The 19,774-nt window shown below is 39.3% G+C and overlaps 2 protein-coding genes across 7 annotated transcripts; one reads left to right on the top strand and one right to left on the bottom strand.

Annotated features, from left to right (window-relative positions):
* Window positions 1–25: 25 nt before the first annotated feature.
* Window positions 26–9,899, bottom strand: LOC116210994 (DNA polymerase delta catalytic subunit). 2 transcript variants are annotated; one of them, XR_004157606.1, is made up of 31 exons: window positions 9,472–9,899; window positions 9,255–9,365; window positions 9,024–9,130; window positions 8,767–8,926; window positions 8,351–8,546; window positions 8,102–8,237; window positions 7,876–8,013; window positions 7,435–7,512; window positions 7,013–7,104; window positions 6,808–6,874; window positions 6,632–6,703; window positions 5,821–5,907; window positions 5,045–5,164; window positions 4,831–4,929; window positions 4,502–4,609; window positions 4,289–4,384; window positions 4,128–4,193; window positions 3,951–4,007; window positions 3,766–3,853; window positions 3,568–3,647; window positions 3,223–3,336; window positions 2,823–2,937; window positions 2,569–2,741; window positions 2,416–2,487; window positions 1,810–1,884; window positions 1,639–1,728; window positions 1,397–1,557; window positions 1,172–1,245; window positions 990–1,077; window positions 732–910; window positions 26–324 (listed from the first exon to the last, which is right to left on the bottom strand). XR_004157606.1 is itself a non-coding variant. In XM_031545171.1 (31 exons), the coding sequence occupies exons 1-30, from the start codon at window positions 9,770–9,772 to the stop codon at window positions 823–825; spliced, it is 3,309 nt and encodes a 1,102-aa protein (XP_031401031.1). In that variant the 5' UTR covers window positions 9,773–9,899; the 3' UTR covers window positions 47–324; window positions 814–822. The 2 variants fall into 2 exon arrangements, 1 of the variants encoding a protein (XP_031401031.1); XM_031545171.1 differs by having other exon boundaries at window positions 47–324; window positions 814–910.
* A 936-nt stretch (window positions 9,900–10,835) lies between these two features.
* On the top strand, window positions 10,836–19,334 carry LOC116210732. 5 transcript variants are annotated; one of them, XM_031544755.1, is made up of 10 exons: window positions 10,836–11,049; window positions 11,607–13,262; window positions 14,632–14,749; window positions 14,828–14,910; window positions 15,097–15,329; window positions 16,241–16,327; window positions 16,418–16,517; window positions 16,600–16,798; window positions 16,909–16,961; window positions 18,037–19,334. In XM_031544755.1, the coding sequence occupies exons 1-10, from the start codon at window positions 11,011–11,013 to the stop codon at window positions 18,115–18,117; spliced, it is 2,649 nt and encodes an 882-aa protein (XP_031400615.1). In that variant the 5' UTR covers window positions 10,836–11,010; the 3' UTR covers window positions 18,118–19,334. The 5 variants fall into 5 exon arrangements, with proteins under 5 accessions (XP_031400615.1, XP_031400614.1, XP_031400613.1 ...); XM_031544754.1 differs by lacking the exons at window positions 16,909–16,961; window positions 18,037–19,334 and adding exons at window positions 17,029–17,072; window positions 17,244–17,848 and having other exon boundaries at window positions 14,632–14,710; XM_031544753.1 differs by lacking the exons at window positions 16,909–16,961; window positions 18,037–19,334 and adding exons at window positions 17,029–17,072; window positions 17,244–17,848.
* The last annotated feature ends 440 nt before the right edge of the window (window positions 19,335–19,774 follow it).

Raw genomic sequence — 19,774 nt, 5'->3', positions numbered from 1 at the left:
GATATGCTGTTCAGCATGGAAGCACTACAACACAAGACCCACCTTGTATATACCCAATCAACTGCATTAAGGAGAAATCTACAATATCTAATTACAATCTGCTCTTATACCTCATTTCCGCTATACATCGACGGTTGACCCTCCTCGTGATAGCTGCATCAAGTACATCCCGTTGCAATAAACATAAAAGCTACACAACCCGGAACATCAAAATACAAATTCTCCTGGAGGGGAGGGCGTCCTATCTAGCAAAAATAGCCACACAACTAATAGCTTTAGTATAGATGTCTAGTGTGGATCTCTGTGAAGCATTCCGCCAATTACCTGCAATCATTAATAATGGTTTGATAAGAAACATGATCAGTAGTGGCACCCCATATCACCTTAAAGACGATTTTCACATCAGGCTCAACTTCCACATGACTAATGTTCATCTCCCTAGCAAGTTGGAGGGTGTCCTCTTTTCCTCTGAGAGGGAATGGATTACGGCGTTGGGTGGAAGTCTATGCTGGAGGAGATTGAATTCTTTTCCTTTCGAAGAAACTCAGTTGGTTCTATTGAGTTGGTTCGTTGATTTTCTTAAGCATGTCAGTACATTACATGTCATAAGACGGGTTTTGACAGTGACAGAATCAATAAGAGTACTCTACGAGCAAGAGACATGATACCCACCCAAACACCAAGTATTTCATGGATCCCACTCTTTCTAAAAACTAAAAGGGACCACTGACCGAGTTTTTTGCGATTCTTGCCCATATCTCCAGTGATGTCGGGTATGAACATGAGCATAACAAAGAGGGACAAGACGCGCACCAGGAAGTGTCAGAAGTCCCATCTGTCTAATTGTCTTTGGGCCTCGGCCATGTCCTTTTGCACCTTCTTCCTCCGGTAAAATATGGGGCAATCCCGACTAGAGAGACAGACGAACCAAAAGATTATGAGACCATGACATTAAAGGAACCTCAAAGAAGGTAAGGAGTAAGAAGAACCTTGTGCAGAGGACATCTTGATGGAGTGATCCTTGACATTCTTGGCACTGCGTCCACAATTTCCCAAAAAGCTCCTCCAGTTCAGACACTACAATCAATTCATAATTTGTAAATCAACACAAACAAACTTAATTGAAAATTGAGCGCAGAAGTTTTATGAAGCGAGCGATGCAGGGCAATACCGTTTGCCACTGTTTTACAGTAAAGTTCTGCTTCTCTTCCCTTGCAGTGAGAACAGAGAGTATGATCCTTGTTGCTGGAAGAAAAACACCACACATTTTTCGTCAATTTCATTAGGGCCATTGAAGATGAAGGTCATAATAACGTGTCATGTATTGTGCATAAGCATATGAGAATATCACACGCAAAATTGTATATACATATATGAGAGAACATGAAACCGATACCTGAGTAATGCTTTGCAACCGAGGCAAGTGAGTTGTTTCTTAGCAAACTTCATTATGCCACTATTGGAAGGAGTAGAGATTGAAATAGATCTTGTGTGGCTTCCGGAAAGAAGTTCCTTGCTAGCATTCTTCAGAATTGGCTCGAAAATTCTTAGCAGTGGCTGCAGCAATAATGTCACATCACCACCAGAAGAAAGTGCATATGAAGCTAATTACAGTGCGTGATGGCCAGCCTCACTGACCTTGCTTATTTGGTTCTCAAGATAGTACTGTGCATCAATTGGGATGCTATGTTCTAGAACATAGATAGGATCCTCCGATCGTTCATAAGCCTGAACATACATCAGCTATAGTTGATATACACCAATTGACATACCAAAAAAAAAATCAATAGATATTCCTGTATAGATTACCTTGGCACCTTTTGCAGCTTTAATGATAACATAAGGTACCCGATCACCAACATTCGGTGCAGTGGCAGCATCTCGCTGATAACATGAGAGAAGGGAATGGGAAAAAAAAAAGAGGAAGGAAACCATTACATGCCCAAAATAAATATGACCTAAAAATTGACCAATGCCATCATCTAAGTAGAGACAACATAAGGAATCCAATAAGTGGGAGGGAAACATCAGCTCTGAGAATTTTCTCCCACTCATAGAAGCAGACATCTATAGTTCCTCTTCCACTTTCTTCCATTGTTTCGGCATTTGTTGTAACCATGAAAGGTACTAATTCCTAGGATAGATCAAATTCCAGGAAGTTTGCCACTTCATAAGTACACATACACAGATGAAATGAAGATACCAAGGAGAAGATAGGAAAAAAGTATGATGCTTCAAGAAGTGTAAGAGTTATGCAGTAGCACACTGTTTGACCTTGCACTTGGGTCATAAAAGAATAGTATGAACTTTTTTAGGACATCAGATATTGGCTATATTATAGAACTACTTTAGTTGCGAAACACATGACTATTTTAGTACGTCATATGAAATTGAAGGGGGAAAAAAGCAAAGTACCTTGCGCATGCGTTCAGCAAGTTCAACATGGGCTGCTTTGACATCATAATCATCTCCCGACTTTGTCAAACCCTGTTAAATTCCATACTTGAGTATTATAAAGCAGAATATATCAAATCATCTGACAGACCAGGATGCAGGATGTTCTCTCACCTTAGTAATAACAAGAAGGGATAAATCAACGCGATTCATCAACAGTTCTGAGATGGTGTCTTTGACGTATTGTACTGCTCCAGGAATATCTCGATCAATAAGTATTTTATGGAGGCATTCATTTACCAGGTTTTTCACCAGCAAGCAATTATCTCTTCGGACAGTTTCAATGCCTGTCCATCAAAGGTAGGAATCAGGAGATCTTCCGAAATACATTTAAAAAGGTCCAAGCATTTAAAGAACCAACTATTTACCTTTAGTATCCATTTTGTCAAACTTCTCAGGATTGGTCCAATAAAGACCAGCGTATCTCTTCTTGCTAATCAGTAAATATGGATAATACACCTTCTCAAACTCCAGTTTTATAGGCTTGGTGGAAGAAAACAAAAGGGTCAGAAATCAAAAGCCAATATTATGAATAGGAAAATTTAACTTGGTAAATGAACCCCGTTGCAAGAGAAATATGATTATCACTTCCTCAAATCTTCGGATTGATCTTTACATGGTATCTAAGCTAATTATTAGACCTCACTCCTGGTTTTTGCACAGCCCTCAATCATGTGCTTTAAAAATGATCATATTATTGTCTTGAAGCCGATTCGGTTCCCTCAAGTCTTCTGCAGCAGACTACTATTTACTGAAATTATTTATTACCTTGGTAAAAGTCCCACTGATAAACTCAGCCGCTTCCCTTCCTAACTTCATTGCTGCTTCAACAGTAGGTACACCAAACTGCACCATCACAGAATCTGTGTCCCCATAAATGACCTGATTCCACATAAACGTCGCACCAGTTAGATCATTCTAGCAAGATAACAGTCCAGAAACATGCTTAATAACTCGCTTAACATCCAGATCTTTTCAACTCTTTCAACCAATATACACAAAGGATATGAAATACACAAGCATGTAAGGAAAACAAATCTATGTGCCAATTCGTTTTCCATTTTTCTTGTTACAGCAAAGTTTCACACTAAATCAACGGGTCAATTTCCATACCTCTGCTTTGTGTTCGTAGCCTTTAGCTATTGTAAATTTATCTTCTACAAGTTGTTTCGTATGCTCGATCATCTGCCGACCTTCAAAACGCAATGAACTCACAAGATTAAGCAGAAATGGGAGCAAGCTTCACTAAATTTAAAGGGGAGATCCCAGTAAGACATTATTGTAATAGCTGAAGCAACTGCAAGAACCTACCGTAGCTTGTTACACTTGATGATATCTCGAGGCAGGGCAACTGCGCAACAGTAGCTCCGGTGAAACCATATACAGAATTGGCACTGACCTGGAAATCAAACATATCGAAGAAAGCATGCCTTGATGAGAAAACTTACTTGTAGTAATATTTATAAATAATGAGATAAAATGACAGGCCTCTGTACCTTTAAGGCCAGTTGTCGCCCATCTAACACAGCCTTTTCAAGGGGATCTTTTGCTTCCTAAAATTTTAAAAAAAAATGTCAAAAATTATATAAATAGAAGGCCCAGCTTTAATTGGCAATGCTAAGGGATTGGACTGTGAGAAAGAGAATAATGCAACAAGGAACATAAGACATCACCTTTAAATCTGCTTTTGCTCGTTTTCGGGCAGCCAGCAGTTCCTCAAGGATCTCGGGAAGGATTCCCTACAAATTGCAAGAGATGCATACCGATCAGTAAATATGAACCCAAGATTGAGTAATAAAAACAGTTTCATACGTTGACACTGAAAAGGTTTAACCTTCTGTAGATTTGGCTTGACAAATGTTTCACCAGATGGAGTTTTATTGACACACTCTGGGGGAAGGTTCAGTTTGCGAACATCTTCAGGTGTCACCTACAAGAAAACATTCAATATTAAATACAAGAAGCAAATAAATGTACTGTGATATGTAAGTAATAGATTACATTCAAAAACTAAGAAGAAAATACAAACAATGGCGGGGGACATTACCAGTGTGCAATAACATAGATTATATGCCATCATAATTGATGGGTACAGAGAAGCAAAATCCAATGTTGCAATTGGTTTTTCGTAGAATCCTGAGTTTGCCTCCAAAACCTGAATTATGGAATATCCAAACTACTTCAGTTCCTTATTAAGCAACAGACTTCAGCCTTTATTCAAGGTATCCTAAAAGAAAGATCAACAGAGTTCATATATTGATGGCAAATAAGATCTGAATTCAACTATGGTCCTTCAGCCGAAACTTTTATCAAATGCTGCAGCCATTACTTTACACAGGGTGATGGCCCATGTCATTATAAGTGCTATCAACTTACTGTTGCACCTTCAAACGTTCCTTGCTCTGATCCCGATTGTTTTGCATTTGGAATGACAAGATCTTTTTGCTTTGCCTTCCGCAGAAGTTGAGAAAGCACCTATAAGAAAACCAATATTATTCAGACTTAATAAATCATTTTTATCACTATAGTTGGAGGTCAACTGTAATATTTTGTCTGGTTTTCATAAATGAAATAAAATATAATGTTTAACCTTAATGCTTTGCCCTCTTGAAAGTAGGAAAGAGATAGGGACACCAGTCACTCTAGCCATTTCCACATAGTTGTAAATGAACATCAATTTGTCCAACAAACGCTGTGGCAGATAAGCATCCTGCAACCCAAAGGAAACATTATTTTGCTAAACATAAACTGCACTTGCCTTCATCTAATTGCTTCCCTCAATTAGTTCAATGAAGTTAGTTCAACGTATACAGGAATTATATTAGCACACAGAACGTAAAGTCTACAACATTTGAGGCTTGGGCAATGCACCTAATTTTACCTTATTGTTTGTTTACTTAGCAATCATTATTTGCCAGTTCTATTTTAGTGCACCCTGCTTTTTAGTAGGATAGTTTACAGAGTTTCTGAATTTTTACAATGGTTTGATTTATTTAACCATTACAATGACAATCTAGGTGAGAAAGTAAATTAAGCAACCTTGCAATTCAACCCAAAACCACAATATACAGTAAAATCATGTGCCTTAGTAACACCAATACAGCTGTCAGTATTCCATTTCACCTGGTTAAGGCTGCAAGGTTAAAAATAACTTTCAAACTATTGAAGCTCAATATGTTTTTAATTGGCTTGCTGGTTAATTTTCAGAAGAATTATCTAACCCAAATGTTAAATTGAATTACGCCATGAACTTACAACACGAACAAGGGGAAAACAGACGATGATTGTCACCAAGTGAAATTAAACAAAAGCTTAACGTGTCACTAAATCAGAAATATAGCAGTTTTGAAAAGGACAAATGGAAACCTTTAGACAATATACAGCCAGCCGCCTCCTAGTTTCTGCATTGCCTTTCTGAAGATCAGATATTATTGAATGATGAACATCCTCTTTCTGCACGACAAAATGAGAGAAAACGAGATCAAATAACAGTAACTGACTGCAAGATCCAAATAGAGTATTGTCCTTGTGAAAGATAATGTTAGTTAATGAAAGAACCCACTTGTGGGGGAGGAGGAAAGAGATCTTTGCTTGTAAACTATGACCATGTTCAATTTAGGGAGGAGTTTTAATTTTTAGTTTTGACCATTATTGCTGCTGCTTAGATGTAGTCATGGAGAAATCAAGGAAACGTATTCACATCCTAACTTTTAAGAACATATTCTGGAAAGGCAATTACTTTTCATGGCTCATGCTAATGTAGGAGATGAAATCTACTTGTTAGGTAATTCTCTTTTTAGTTATTATCCAAATAAGCAGAAAAGCGGACTAGAACAATCAGAAAACAAAACCAAGATAAGATAAGAGAAGTGCCAAGACTATTTTCTAGAGAAGCTATCTTAATTTTAAGCTAAAAATATTTTGCTGATTTTTCTAAAAAAATCATCTATAGGTAAATAAGGCCTTTTGTCTGTAAAAATGCATTTGCATATGAGCTGAATTTAGAAATCTTCAAATTTTGTTCATAGCTTTTGAAATTTTATTTTAGTGTAAACAAACCATGATTCTAATCACCAATACTGCATCTTCCCAGCTAATCAAATCAGAGATACGCTCAACTAAAATATACCTAGATCATGATTTTGATCGAAATTAGACTGGGGCCAAAAATAGTCACCTGCTCAGAGAGGAAGTGGGCAGAAACTGAATTCAAGGAATAAGAACTCAATTTATAATCCCGCTGCATGGCCTGGATAAGATAGAATATATCATCTATGTACGAATCTGGATAAACATCTCTTACAAAACAAGTATGCATATAATGAAACATACATGAAATTGTAAAAATCAAACCTGAAGCAAATCGAATTGGACTCTCCCTTCAATGGTAACTTCTTTACTTTCCCTAGTTCCATACTGCCTGAAAAAGTCAAGAGGGAAATGCTTGATGATCTAGGAATCCAATATGGAATACATACATGAGCCCAAGAATGCCAATCGTACTGGGACCAACTATAAAGCATCAATGGATGAAACAAATGTAATCAATATGAATTACCTTGAAGAAAAAGTTGTATCTCTAACGCGGACCCTGCTATTCCTAACACGGCCAAATATAGGAAATTCAGTAATCCCCAAAGTTTCAGCTCTCTGATGACAAGGAAAGCAGTACAATGAACCATGAGCGAGAAGGAAATTGTAGTCTTAGTTCAAATTGAGTATCGAATTACCAGCTAACTCAAACAAATCCAAAAACAAGAAAATTTGAAATTTTTAACACTTGAAAGCCCTTCAGGGCAAAGGCTATATTCTATATGCAGGACCTAATGAGTAAGGGTTCTCATTGCCAAGTAATTGACTAGAAACATAGACAGTATTGATTTAGTATTTGAGAGAAAAGAGATAGAAGCACAGGTACTAGGTAAGTTTGAAAATGTTAAGATGCCTAAATGGAAACATAAAATTCCAAAATGAAATTACCTCAATGAGATATGGTAAATCAAACTTGCAGATGTTATATCCAATAATAATATCAGGGTCAACTTCACGTATGAAATCCTGCAAGTATAAACCGTTCATAGTGTTATAATCAAACGGAAGGATGCACTCTATCACCAATAAAACCAAAACTTCCGATGATAAACTTGGAGAAGGCAGACATGCTGCATAGGAAATGAAGAATCGCTAAAGTAGCACAGACTTGTCTAAGTTTTAAGGACAAAACTCAGGTTCAAACACAAACAACAATATAAAGATACAATAAATCCTTGCTTTAAAAGAAGAGTGCTGAAAATTATCTATGTCTCTGCAATAGCTGCACCATGAGTACTCCTTTAGAGTAAGAGCAGTTACTCCTAAAATTTGAAGAAGATACATTTCAATATATGACATGAGTCTTGCATAAGTGAAAGGATAAAATACCCTCCAAGCTAGCAAGACTTCTCTTTCAGTGTCAAATGACATGACATCCACACCAACTATTGGAGAACATGACTTCAAGGTCATAACATTTCGAATAAAGGGCTGGCTCTCCCCCTGCAAAGTGATTAGGTTGGCTACCTACAGAAAATTTCAATAATATTACTTAGAAAAAAGTAACTTTCACGGTCCAAGAAGTAGATAGACTAGAAAAGATCAAATTTTGAACCTGGATAACGGGATCATGTTTGGGCTCTGGGAAATGACCTTTACGGCCAGCACATTCTATATCAAAACTCAAAATGCGGAAAGGAGCCATTTTTGAGTGTTCGCCTTCAGGGGCATGGCTAATCAGGTCAGTATACCTCAGAATATATTAAGGGACACAATGAACCAGGAGACAACTGACTCCAACTGGGGGAGAAAGAGCTCTGCAGCTCCAAAAGGAAAATTTATAGCCATCATATGTAAAGGATACAAGCAGTCCAATTCTAACTGGCAATAAGACAGACTCCTCGATGTCTTCTGATATTTCCCAGCTGGTACTTCTATCCAATTCCCGCCAACAATGTTGCAGTCAATCATGAAACGGAGAGCAAAGAGAATGTTGCTTTCATAGGTCATAAAGCTCCTCATACCCAAGCCTTCAATTTGTATGCCCCGGTCAAGAATCCCTACAAAGTTTCAATATAGATTTTCATTTTTAGATGACTTTCCAAAAGGTTAATACTGGCAACTGAAGCGAGCCTTTCCCACAAAGAGGGATACATTGCAGTCTCCCTCCACTACATTTTCTCACAAACAACATTTCAGGTCAGCTTGATAGATAAAACATAATACATACATACATACATACATATATATATGTGTGTGTGTGTGTGTGTGTATAATTACCACGACAGCCGGCAACCATTGTTGGCAATGCAACCACGATCTTGAGGAAAGGATGGGACTTTTGCTTTTGATAGTACATAATACTCCCCTTATGAACGAGTTCGACGCGTCTGATGCATTTAGGCACTCTGGCATTCTTGTTCGATTCCCTCATTCTCCCCTGAAGCAAAAACATTGCATCATCATTACTCCAACGGCTCCGCGAAGGCGACTCATCCATCTAAGCACAACAACACGGTCCAGTAACAGAAAAGTACCTCCAGAACTTGGTGAAAACGGGATATATCGTCAGGGCCCATTCCTTGAGGACAACTAATGTAGAAATATGGCTCGAATCCATGGACATTGCAGCATACACTATGCCCTGCAAGTAGCAAGTAAACAAACCATTAGCTCCGCATCATTTCAATACCAAGCTGAGAAATTTTTCGTTTTCAGGCCAAATGTTTTGAGGGTCTCAGCTGCCTCATAAGAATCGTAGCTCTAACCTTCTCTTGTGACACCGAAAATCCTGATAATCGCAGCAGAACCGGAACGATCAGGGATCAGTTGCTTGTGGGCATCCCCAATAACGTAATCAATCTCCAATTGCTGAAAAGCTGGACGCGCACAAGGAAGAGAAGAAGTCAACATCACCAAATTTCATATGAAAACCTCCAAAAGACCGAGCACTTGCAGTGAAAAGAGTATTTCTGAGCTGCTGACCGATGTTCTTGGACTGGGAGATGTAGCCCTTCGAGAGGGCTGGGCGGACCCACTTGGCGAGGCGGGAGGCGAGAGCTTGCCGCTCCTCGATGTCACGGAGGATGAGGGATTCCTCGTCCTCATGGATTAGGTTTTCCTCGAGATAGACGTCCTCGTCCATGAAGTCATCCTCAACGGCTGGTGAAGCTTGCTGCGGCGGCGGCGTTGCAACTGCTTGGAGCTTGGATGGGTTGGTGGCTGGTGATGGCTGATGCGGCGGCGGCCGCTTCCTGTTGGCGCCATTGCTCCTGCCGGAGCTCATCGCTAGCAAAGCTCGGGGAGCTAAGTAGGGGTTGCAGGGAAGAGTGACGGAGGGAAGATTTGGATTCCCGCCCAATTTTAGGGTTTATATACGGGGCACAGTCACGTGGCACTCACGTGGCAGAATGGTCTGAAGCAGTGTTTTGAGGAGCGGAGCAGCAGAGGAAGAAGAAGGCTGCTAAACCACCAGTGAATAAAAATACTATTGAACCATAATGGTTTGTTTAGTTTTTAAATAATAATTTTACTCAATTCAATTAAACTCTATTTTTTCTTAAATTCAATAATATAATCGTCATTATTTTATCTTTTTCTACTATTAATAATAATATATCACTCATATATTTTAATCATTTTTTTATAATTAGTTTTTTTAATAATAAATTTTATACCTACTTTTTATAATTAATTTTTAATAATAAATTCACAATCTATTTTCACACACATATATATATCATCATGCATCATTATATTTATCAACATTTATAGTCATTACACAAAATCAAATTGAGTTAAATCACTTATCTAACTCGAAAATCAAACACAAGCTCAATGTTCACCAGAAAAATAATTAGTAAATTTTTTTTCCTAAAGTTTCAAAAGTAAAAAGTAGTTTTATCGAACAAAATAATTTAGAAAAAAAAATTCAATAGTTGGACCTTCATATATGGGCCGTTTCTCCAAGTCGCCTCGTAACGTATGGCTAATATTCTCGGCCCACCATTCCCGTTGTTGGGCTCCCGGTGGGCTTCATCTGTTGGGCCCATAAACCACCAACCTCTGGCGCGGAAGACAAGTCACCATTCAAAACGCATTCGAGAAAATTGGGGATCAGGCCAACCTTCGTGGGTCCGTCCCCCTTCATCAAGGGTCAGGATAATTTTTGATTCACTGAGATGGATATAAAATCAACGGCTTAGGATTCGGCCTTCCAATCAACGGCTCAGATATAAGCAAGAGCAAATCACGGAGTGGGGGGTGAGAGGTTCTTACGGTAGTCCGGGCAGCAGAGAATTCCTTGCTCTCCAAGTTCTCTGCTTGCTTTGCTAGACGCCTATGTGTGTGTGTGTGAGAGAGAGAGAGAGAGATAGAGAGAGACGAGGGAGGGGAGGGGAGCGGAGCAGGAAGGAAGGAAGGACGGACGGACGAAAGGTTGGAGTCTCAGTCACCAGCGGCAGCGGAGTCCCTCCCGCCTTCTCTTCTCTTCTCTTCTCTATTTGATGAAAGAATTGCGATCTCATGGATCAGAAGAAGCTGCTGATCAACGAACGAGTCGAGGTAGGCTTGTGTTTATGCTTCGTTCTTCGTTCTCCCTCCCTATCACTGTTTGATTTCCCTTTTTTTGTTTGTCCGATGTCGCTGGATGGTGTCTATCCTTCGCTGGTACTACAATGTTATGCCGTCGGTTGCTTTTAACGTTGCTAGAGCTGGATTTCATGCTCAATGTCGCACCTTTCGGTCGGATTCAATGTGGAATGACATACTATACTTGAATGTGGCTGGTTTTTGCGCAGTTTTTGGTCTGTTTTTGATGAAATTGAGTCGGGTCAAAGCCTTGCTGTTAATGTGGGCATCTGATCGGCTCGTTCCGGTTCCAGTTCAGCAGGCCAGAGACTACTTAGACCACTCATTTTGGATCTGATATAGGAACCGAGGATTGGCATTTTCAAATTTCCATAAACAATGTAGAAATTTGCGATTCTCCATCTTTTTGTTTATTTGGCAGCTGACTACTACTGTTTGTTGCTTCTAACAACCCTCTTGTGATTCTTAACACACAGACATGTCATTCTTTCACTTGTTTATGATGGTTTGCCATTATGGCTTTTTCTCAGGTACGGCAGTTTGAGGAAGGGTTGCGGGGCTCTTGGCACCCTGCAGTGGTGATTGGTGTTTCAAATTTGTCACGAACTGTTGAGTACGCTGAACTCTTGGATGAAAAAGGCGACAATAAGCTTATTGAGTCCATTCCAGTTACTGAGGCAGTTGAGGGGCTTCACCGACGGCGGCATGTTTCGTCATGTTATCGTGGACGTATTAGACCGTCATGTCCCCTTTCTAGTCCCTGGCCTGTGGATAGTAAGTTAGGTTTTGGAGTTTGCGTTGATGCATTTTTTAAGGATGCATGGTGGGAGGGTGTGATTTTTGATGCCGATGAAGATGCCATGGAGCGGTCTGTGTATTTCCCTGATGAGGGTGATGAACTCAAGTTTAGAAGGGATGATTTACGTCTTAGTCGTGTGTGGGATGAATTTTCAGGTGAATGGACAAACTGTGGCGTGTGGGTATTTTTGGAGTTGGTTAGGGAGCTTGATGGAAGTACGCCTTCATCTAAATATGCGAAAAGGCTTTGGCGCAGATTGCAGTCTAATTATGGGTTCAAGAAAATGATATCAGAATGGAAATGTGGCACTCGTAGTTTGTGGAAAAGTCACTTGAAAGATGTTGTTTATGAAAGAGGAAGCAAGTTGGTGAAGAAGGATCTTGCTTGTAAGAAACTTGCAGTACACAAGGCAAGAAAGAAAAGGCATAAGTTGGAGAATCCTCAGCGAGTTGAAGAAGATGCACATTCACCTGATACTGTTGTTCAGTTAAGAAGTAGCAAAGATTTGAGCACTATTCAATTGACTAAAAATGGAGGAGTCTCCATCCTTAACAAATCCAGAGCTAGGATGGTGTCCGTCCCGTTGAGATTAAATGTTAGAAAGCCCAATCGACCTGTAGTTCCTACTGCAGGTGATAGGAATGTTCTTTCAGAAACTTTGTCCATGGAAGAAAATTTTACAAGTTACGCGACTTCAGCTCAGAGTGATGCATCATCTGAAGAGGAATATTCTAAAACCAGACCTGCCTCTTGTGGTATGACTAACCATGAGGTGGATCGTGTGTCGATACCCATCAGAAAAGGTCAGGTAAAAGAAAGAGAAAATAAGCTGAAGCTCCCACAGAATAGTCAAGATGATGGTAACAAGTTGAAGGGCCATCAATTAAGAGATGGTAACCTTGCTGCGGGTGCAAGGTCTGCTGGAATCGATCAACCTGGTGGGAGGGCTAGAGTCGATAAGTTAAAGCAGGTAAGGAGGAAGTCTAATGTTCTCTCTACAGAAGATACAAAAAAGGAGCTGAGCAGCAAGACTTATGCTGTTGTTAGTGCCAAAAGAAAGACCAAATATACCAGAAGAAAGAGACAGAAAGGAATCTGCAGAGCAGATCCAAGCATCGAGCCTCCATCAAAGCAAGAGGGTGGGAATGATGCACAAGTAAACCACAACTTATTCTCCAGTAATCGCCAGCAGACTCCATTATTTGAGAGTTATGGAAGAAATTTCAGGCTCAAAGACATGGTCTCCCGTCCTCGGAAGCGAAAGAGGAAGAGACAGCTGGATGGTCCACAAAGTGACACAATCTGTTTTGTTTGTCACTTCGGGGGAGAGCTTATCCCATGCAATAATTGCTTTTCCTCTTACCATCTGACTTGCCTCGAACCTGAGGTTCAGTACTTGCACTTTCCTGCATTTCTTATCTTCTATACTGAAGATCACTTGCTTGGCCATTTCTCCTCAGTAATTTTTAACTGAAAATTAGTATGGAGTAGGCTCGGTTTGCGTAGAATGCTTCAAAGTCAGTTTAAACTCCTCCTTCCGGATTAAGCGATAGTTCTTATAGCATATTTAGCATGAGAGGGCCATGATATGATTCTCAAGAGATTTGTTTTTATCAAAACTTCTCTAGAGGATGAACTTAGGGAACATGGAATACCAGGGTTGGATTAAGTGGTGTTTTAGGGTGAGAGAACCTACAAAAGCTTTACGGTAAGTTGACAAGACATGACAGAGGGGTTGATCTTTGCTTGACAAACTAATGCGGAGCGTTCTAACTAGGTATTTAAATCTTAGATCCCATGTTTTTTAAAGCCGTTAGGCATTATCAGATGGCGCTTTTACCGAGAGCTTCTGCCAGTGACATGGTTAGTTTTCACAAAGTCGTATTAACAGAGTAGATGGGATATGTTTTTCCTGTTATAACTATTATTTGGGTCATATGCATTGACTCGCCATGAAATTTACGTGGAGTGGTGATGTAACCATAAGCCTTTCATTTTGGGCAGTTGGCTCTCATACTGTGCGTTATTGGCAAATTAACACATGAGAGCCTAATTCCATTTGTTATATATTTAAGAATAATGCCATCCTGTTCAGTCTATGTACTCTTATAGGTTTTCAATTTACTCCTTTTTTAAAAAGAAACTCCTTAGAAGGCTCTAGCACAAATTTGGAGCTTACTCCTATACCTTGCTTACATATAAAACTCACTCACTCTCATGAATCTGTTTCCTAGTCAGGGTTGGTGATTTTTTTTTCTTTTATCTTCAAACTTTGCTTGTTCAGTGTTAGGGTACAAGAGGTAGATAAAATGTTGGATATATATATAGAGAGTGAGAGAACAGGAAACACCAACAGTTGTGAAACAATATCAAATCCTATTTTATATCTTTGTATATAAGGATAATGTGGAAGCAGATTAACAGTAAACAATATCAGCTCATTTAGTAAATTTTTTGTTTCTCTTGAGAAATGCAAACAAGGACTGAAGGAGAGAGTGTTTCTCTTTACAAAACAGACAGTAACTTGGTAATAGTTGCAAAATTTGATAGGCGATGGGGCTAATTGTGAAAGTGCAAACTATAGGGGCATATTGCAACTCGGCCGAGACTTCAGAATAAGTCAGGACAATTAATCTTGTTTTTTCTGTGAATGCCTGTGCTGCTCTATTAAGCTTTTCCGAGAATTCCTTTTAAGCTAAATCAAATCGAATCCCTGGTATCATTGCTTGTTATTCCTTGACAACTGGCATTTTCAGGTTGTTCCTAATGAAAGCTGGTTTTGTCCATCTTGTTGCTGTGGCCTATGTGGCTCGAGTCATTCCATTAATGACAATGGTCAGTGGAGTAAAATTTGCTTCCAATGCTCACGCAGTTGTAAGTATAGGCGCTGCATGCAATGCATTTATATAGTACTTTGAAAACTCTATAATTCTCACTACTTTTATCTTGCAGATCATGTGGATTGCTTAAATAAAGTGCATCAGGAAGTTTCTGATTGCCCTGCAGAAGGTTTCTGCAGCAACACTTGTTATCAGGTGGGAGGACATCTTATTCTCAATTCCAAGGAGCAACTTAAGCAGTGGTTCAGATAGTGTTGACTTACATTTACAGATCATCCTTTGCTGAATCCAGTTTGAAGATGGCCTTCCCTCTTTGACGCTTTTTGTGTCACTTCATTTTTGTTCTAATGGACTTCACTAATTAAAGTTTGTTTATCTCAGTTATGTGTCCGTCTTCATCAGCTTCTGGGAACATCAAACCCTACTTCTGTGGATGGCTTGACATGGACCATGATCAGATCAATGCGAAATGATTACAGAACTTGTGCTTTGACCCGGAAAGCTAATCTTGTAAAGTTATCACATGCTCTTAGAGTTGTCCAGGAGAGCTTTCAACCTATCACCGAGCTCCATACCAAGAGGGATCTGGTCAGAGATGTTGTGTACAGCTCCATGTAAGATTCCTTTACTATTTCTAAGATTTAACCTGTATTTTGCATTGGGTAGTGTATAGTACTTAAATAAGGCTTAAGAGCAAACACGGGATTGAAAAACAGTGTTGCATCACTAAAAGTCCATGTAAATGCATTTAACAGGTGTTTACTAATAAAATGTTGCAGGAATCAATAATTTGCCTACCAATATTTGGAAGATATGACGACCAAAAATTGACCCAATTAATTTCCTAATTCGTCAAATTTGGCCGGTGCTTAGAGTATTTCTGACTTCTCTTCCATTCTCTAGCCCTAATTACAAGGGTCTAGCGAGTCGGTTTGCTTGAGAGACACAGTATAATTCAGGTGGAAAGATATTGCAGAATACTTCGTCTTCCCATGATTTCGAGTCTATAATTTTGGTGGAAACTATTGGTCAGAAGTAGTAGCAGCCAAGGTTTCCAGTGACTGTTTATCTTTTCTAATGGTCCATGCTAGGCTGCACGATAATCATCAAGGGAAAAAAATGTTAGGCTGCATGAGATTTCTTAGATAGGAGTAAAAAGATTGGCGCTAAATCTCAATAGAAACTGTTTAATTTCATGTAAAGCTGCTTTCTTATCATCTTTGCTCTTTCCATGATCTTGTAAAACTGAAATCCAGATATCCTCTCTCCATTCTCCCCAGTCACTTTCAACTTGATCTAGTGCTGTGTGACACAATAAGTAGTTTGCATGACGATTGCGTAGAGGAAAGGAGGCAGTTGTGTAACGGTTGGTAATTTGTTTCTTCATCATGTATGGGGCACTATAGTCTTGCAAAAAGGAAGAGTTATTTTTTCAAGTTAAGTCTGCTATTGCGGTTGATGTATGCTAAAATGATTACCTTAAATGGTGAAAGAGTATCATGTAAACAGATCTTTCCTTGCGCAGGTCAAAGCTTAGAAGGTTGAATTTTCGAGGATTTTATGTCATGGTTTTGCAGAAAGGAGATGAGGTTGTGTCTGCAGCCACAATAAGGTGCTATAGTTAAAGATGCCTTTCCCTTTTATCATTTTTCATTTATGATCTTAATATACTAAGAGTTCACTAACCTGCATCCATTTTCAGGATTCATGGCCAAAAGGTTGCAGAGATGCCTCTAGTCGCTACTAATTTTGATTACCGTCAGCAGGGGATGTGCCGTCTTCTGGTCCATGAATTGATAAATGTAATATATTTTGAGAGCAGTTTTATCCTATCTGTTATAGTGTGGGTTAAGTGCATGACATGGATCCCTTTTTTCCTTGCAGCTGCTTGACAAAATGGGCATCGAGAGGTTTATCTTGCCTGCTGCATCCGAACTCAGAACAATGTGGGAAAAATCCTTTGGCTTTTCTGAGATGCCTCTATCTGACAGGCTAGAACTACTAGGCTATCCCCTGTTAGGCTTCCAGGGAACCACAGTGATCCAGAAGTTCCTCACTAGTTCCCGCAAGAATGCATCGAGAGGTACTTTATAAATTTCTCTCTTGAATTGGATAGACACAATCATGGTTATGTGACAATGGACCATCCGTATCGTTAGCTACAGTTTATTGATCTTCTTCTGGAATTTGTAGATCCTGTATTTACTCCTGAAGATATCCAAAGAAGTAAATTCGTTGTATTGGTGGTATGTCATTGAAATCAAGTGATTTATAGCTAAAATCTCTTTTTCCAAATTACTCTTTTTGTTTTAGATGGGTCTATCAGAATCTTCTCCTCTAGATGCTTACTTTTTGAGGTATATATATTTCTGTAATTTGGATTAATTAGAAAGGGCTATGGCTCAAACTACTGTATTTATTTATTATTATTATTATTTATTTTGGGGATAAGTACCGAATGTATTTTTACTTACAACTTCAGTGCTAAGTCAGAATTTTGCAATGGGTATCTTGCTTTCCTGTTGCAGATGCCTATAGGCGAACCTCCTAACACTAGCAGTGAAAGATTTAGCAGTTTATTTTACAAGCGCAAGTTCAAAAGTGACTCTTTCATGGAACAAAATAAAGCAGAAGCCTCCCAGGAAAACTTTCACCACTTTCAACATGTGTGTGAGCGCAAGATCATAAGAGAATCTTTTGGAGAAAAGAGTAAAGCAAAATGTCACTCTGAAATTCTTCATCCGTTTGAGTATTTTTACAAGCTGAGACGAGTACTAGCAGGCGGAAATTGAAGAATATGCTTCTAGGTCCTCCTGTTAGGTTGTCGGGTACTGACTGCCTGTTCTTGGGGCTTACTGATTCTTTGATTAAATTCAGCAATTTGATGATCGATAGAGGGAACTGTAAAGGCAAGAGAGTAGAGTTATGACTTTTTTTTTTCTCCCCTCAACTTGTAATTTGTGGGAGGTTTTTCCCTCTGTGGATAGTTTTTCTCCAGGTTGATTATTAGGTTCTTATGAAAGCTAAATTGCTTCTGATCTTTTCCATAATTAGCTTGTTGTACAAATTGTTTATTTGAACTCGAACAAATCACTATAGTTTGGGATGAATTGATTTGTTATTTCTGGAATATTGTCCAATATCTCATGCTAATATTGAAGTGTTCTATTACCTGCTAGAAGAAATCGAATAAACATGGAGATGTTATACTGGCAAATAGTCGTGGCTTTTATTTTCATATCCTTAGGTAGAGTTTCCTATGATACTTTCCTATATGACCTGCTCTATGTGCAAAGCACTTGATTATTGGTCTTCATGTAGTGCCCTGCGGTGATAAGAGTGGATGCAGTTGATCTGATGAAGATGATCAAAGTAATAGGACAGAATGGTGAACCCCAGTGATTAGCACTTCTCTCTGTGGGTGATCTGAGATTATGTGTTGCCCAATGCATGGAGCTGCATTTGTATTTATAGTTGCACTGTAATATGGCTGGAACGAACAGGTAATTTCTAGACATCATCTCTTTTGCGGCTTTTGCCTTCTATGCCATTGTTAAATGATGAAACCTAGTGCTTGGCTTTTGGGTTTCTTATGATGTGATATTCTGTTTGACTTTTCATGAAATACCCTTTTTTCTGTTCTGATCATTCAATGCATTACCGAGGCTTATCTATCATTTCACATTGAAATGAAATCTGGAGATGCGTCCTGGAAACCAGGTATTGGCCTTGTGATCCATTTCAATTTGTTTGTCACAATCTAATTGAAAGTTTTGCTGAGTAATGAGAAGACTTTTATCATTTTAAGGACGACCATATTAGTGTCCAATTCACTATCCCATGCAGAGAACACCTTTGCGAAGTAGTGTGTATGTCATTGTGCGCATGCTTACGTCTATGTATGTGAATATTGCATGGTAGAAGTGTATGTAGGCATACACCGATAAGCCATGTCTGACATGTTATGACTCCTCATAGGAAAGTCCCACTGCATAGAGTAGCAGTAGCTAGAAGTAATAGTGGATGCTGCTTGAGAACACGCAGCACATAATATATTTTGTGATATTGCCCCTTGTTGGAGCTTTCTATTCCTTTTTCTTGTCGGAGTTGGTGGTGGCTGCAGAATTGGTGGTAGCGGCGGTCCTGGAGGAGGAGGAGGATGATGAAAAGTCTATCTTCATTCGGAAGATATTTGCTAGTAACTTGTTTTTGATCTGCGCTCTCGGTGTAGGAAGGTGGCTGAAGTCAGGAGGCGGGCCTTTCTTCTTCTCCTCGTTAGAGTTCTGGCTTCCATTTTTCTCACTCATTTTGCTTTCTTATAGCCCTTTTCTTCTCGCCTTCTCTCTCTTGCCTGCTTGCTTGCTGCTGGGGCTTAGACTAGAGAGAGCGGCATCGTACTTATAGGGTTAAGGAGCCAATGTTAATTAGGCATCCAAATCTAATCACGTGGGGTCCCAATCCCATAGTAGATTCGCTGGCTGGGAAAACTCAAAATTGAAGGGCGTATTGTGAATGGGAGGTATTGAACAGCATCATCAGGCGATAAATTACTCCCCATACTGAACCTTTACCTATTTGAGAACCAATATTCTTGTCCCTGAAAGGTTATATTGTATTTATTCCCGATCTCGTGGTGGCAGGAGAACTGTTTGATATTCCCAAGTTCTTGAAACTTAACGTTCAAAGTCTATGGGATCAGATGCATCCTAGCTAGTAGGAATTGTTAGGTAGGACATAGAAATCCGTTTCCTGGTATGGTCTTCTATTAGTTTTGCTTCTAAAAGAGTCTGGGTTAGATTTTGTTCGAAAGAGAGTTTCTTATTAAAGTGATGCTGGAATGATGTCAAGGTGGTGGCGTCAGCAGGGTGGCAAAGTTGTACATTCACAGTGTTCCCTTTTGTCAATGAAACATGGTGGTGACAATGATGTCCATGATGGTGTTTTTCAGTATAGTGGCTTGGCACGGTGTCCAGGTATCTCTGAAATACGAAAAGGTTTTTTCGTTAATCTGTCGCACTGTAAAAGGGGCTTTTCACAGGGTGAACTCGGCATCAGGCAT

Source organism: Punica granatum, chromosome 6 (assembly GCF_007655135.1).
Source record: "Punica granatum isolate Tunisia-2019 chromosome 6, ASM765513v2, whole genome shotgun sequence".
Taxonomy (NCBI): Eukaryota; Viridiplantae; Streptophyta; class Magnoliopsida; order Myrtales; family Lythraceae; genus Punica; species Punica granatum.
This window is presented reverse-complemented; position numbering and strand designations above follow the sequence as displayed.

Coding starts and splice junctions, on each gene's coding strand:
- LOC116210732 (XM_031544753.1), top strand. CDS start 11,011: ATGGATCAGAAGAAGCTGCTGATCAACGAACGAGTCGAG. Junction 13,263..14,631: donor TGACTTGCCTCGAACCTGAG/GTTCAGTACTTG, acceptor TGGCATTTTCAG/GTTGTTCCTAATGAAAGCTG. Junction 16,328..16,417: donor GTGTCTGCAGCCACAATAAG/GTGCTATAGTTA, acceptor ATCCATTTTCAG/GATTCATGGCCAAAAGGTTG.
- LOC116210994 (XM_031545171.1), bottom strand. CDS start 9,772: ATGAGCTCCGGCAGGAGCAATGGCGCCAACAGGAAGCGGCCGCCGCCG. Junction 1,558..1,638: donor TTGAGAACCAAATAAGCAAG/GTCAGTGAGGCT, acceptor TTATTGCTGCAG/CCACTGCTAAGAATTTTCGA. Junction 911..989: donor CAAGATGTCCTCTGCACAAG/GTTCTTCTTACT, acceptor CTGTCTCTCTAG/TCGGGATTGCCCCATATTTT.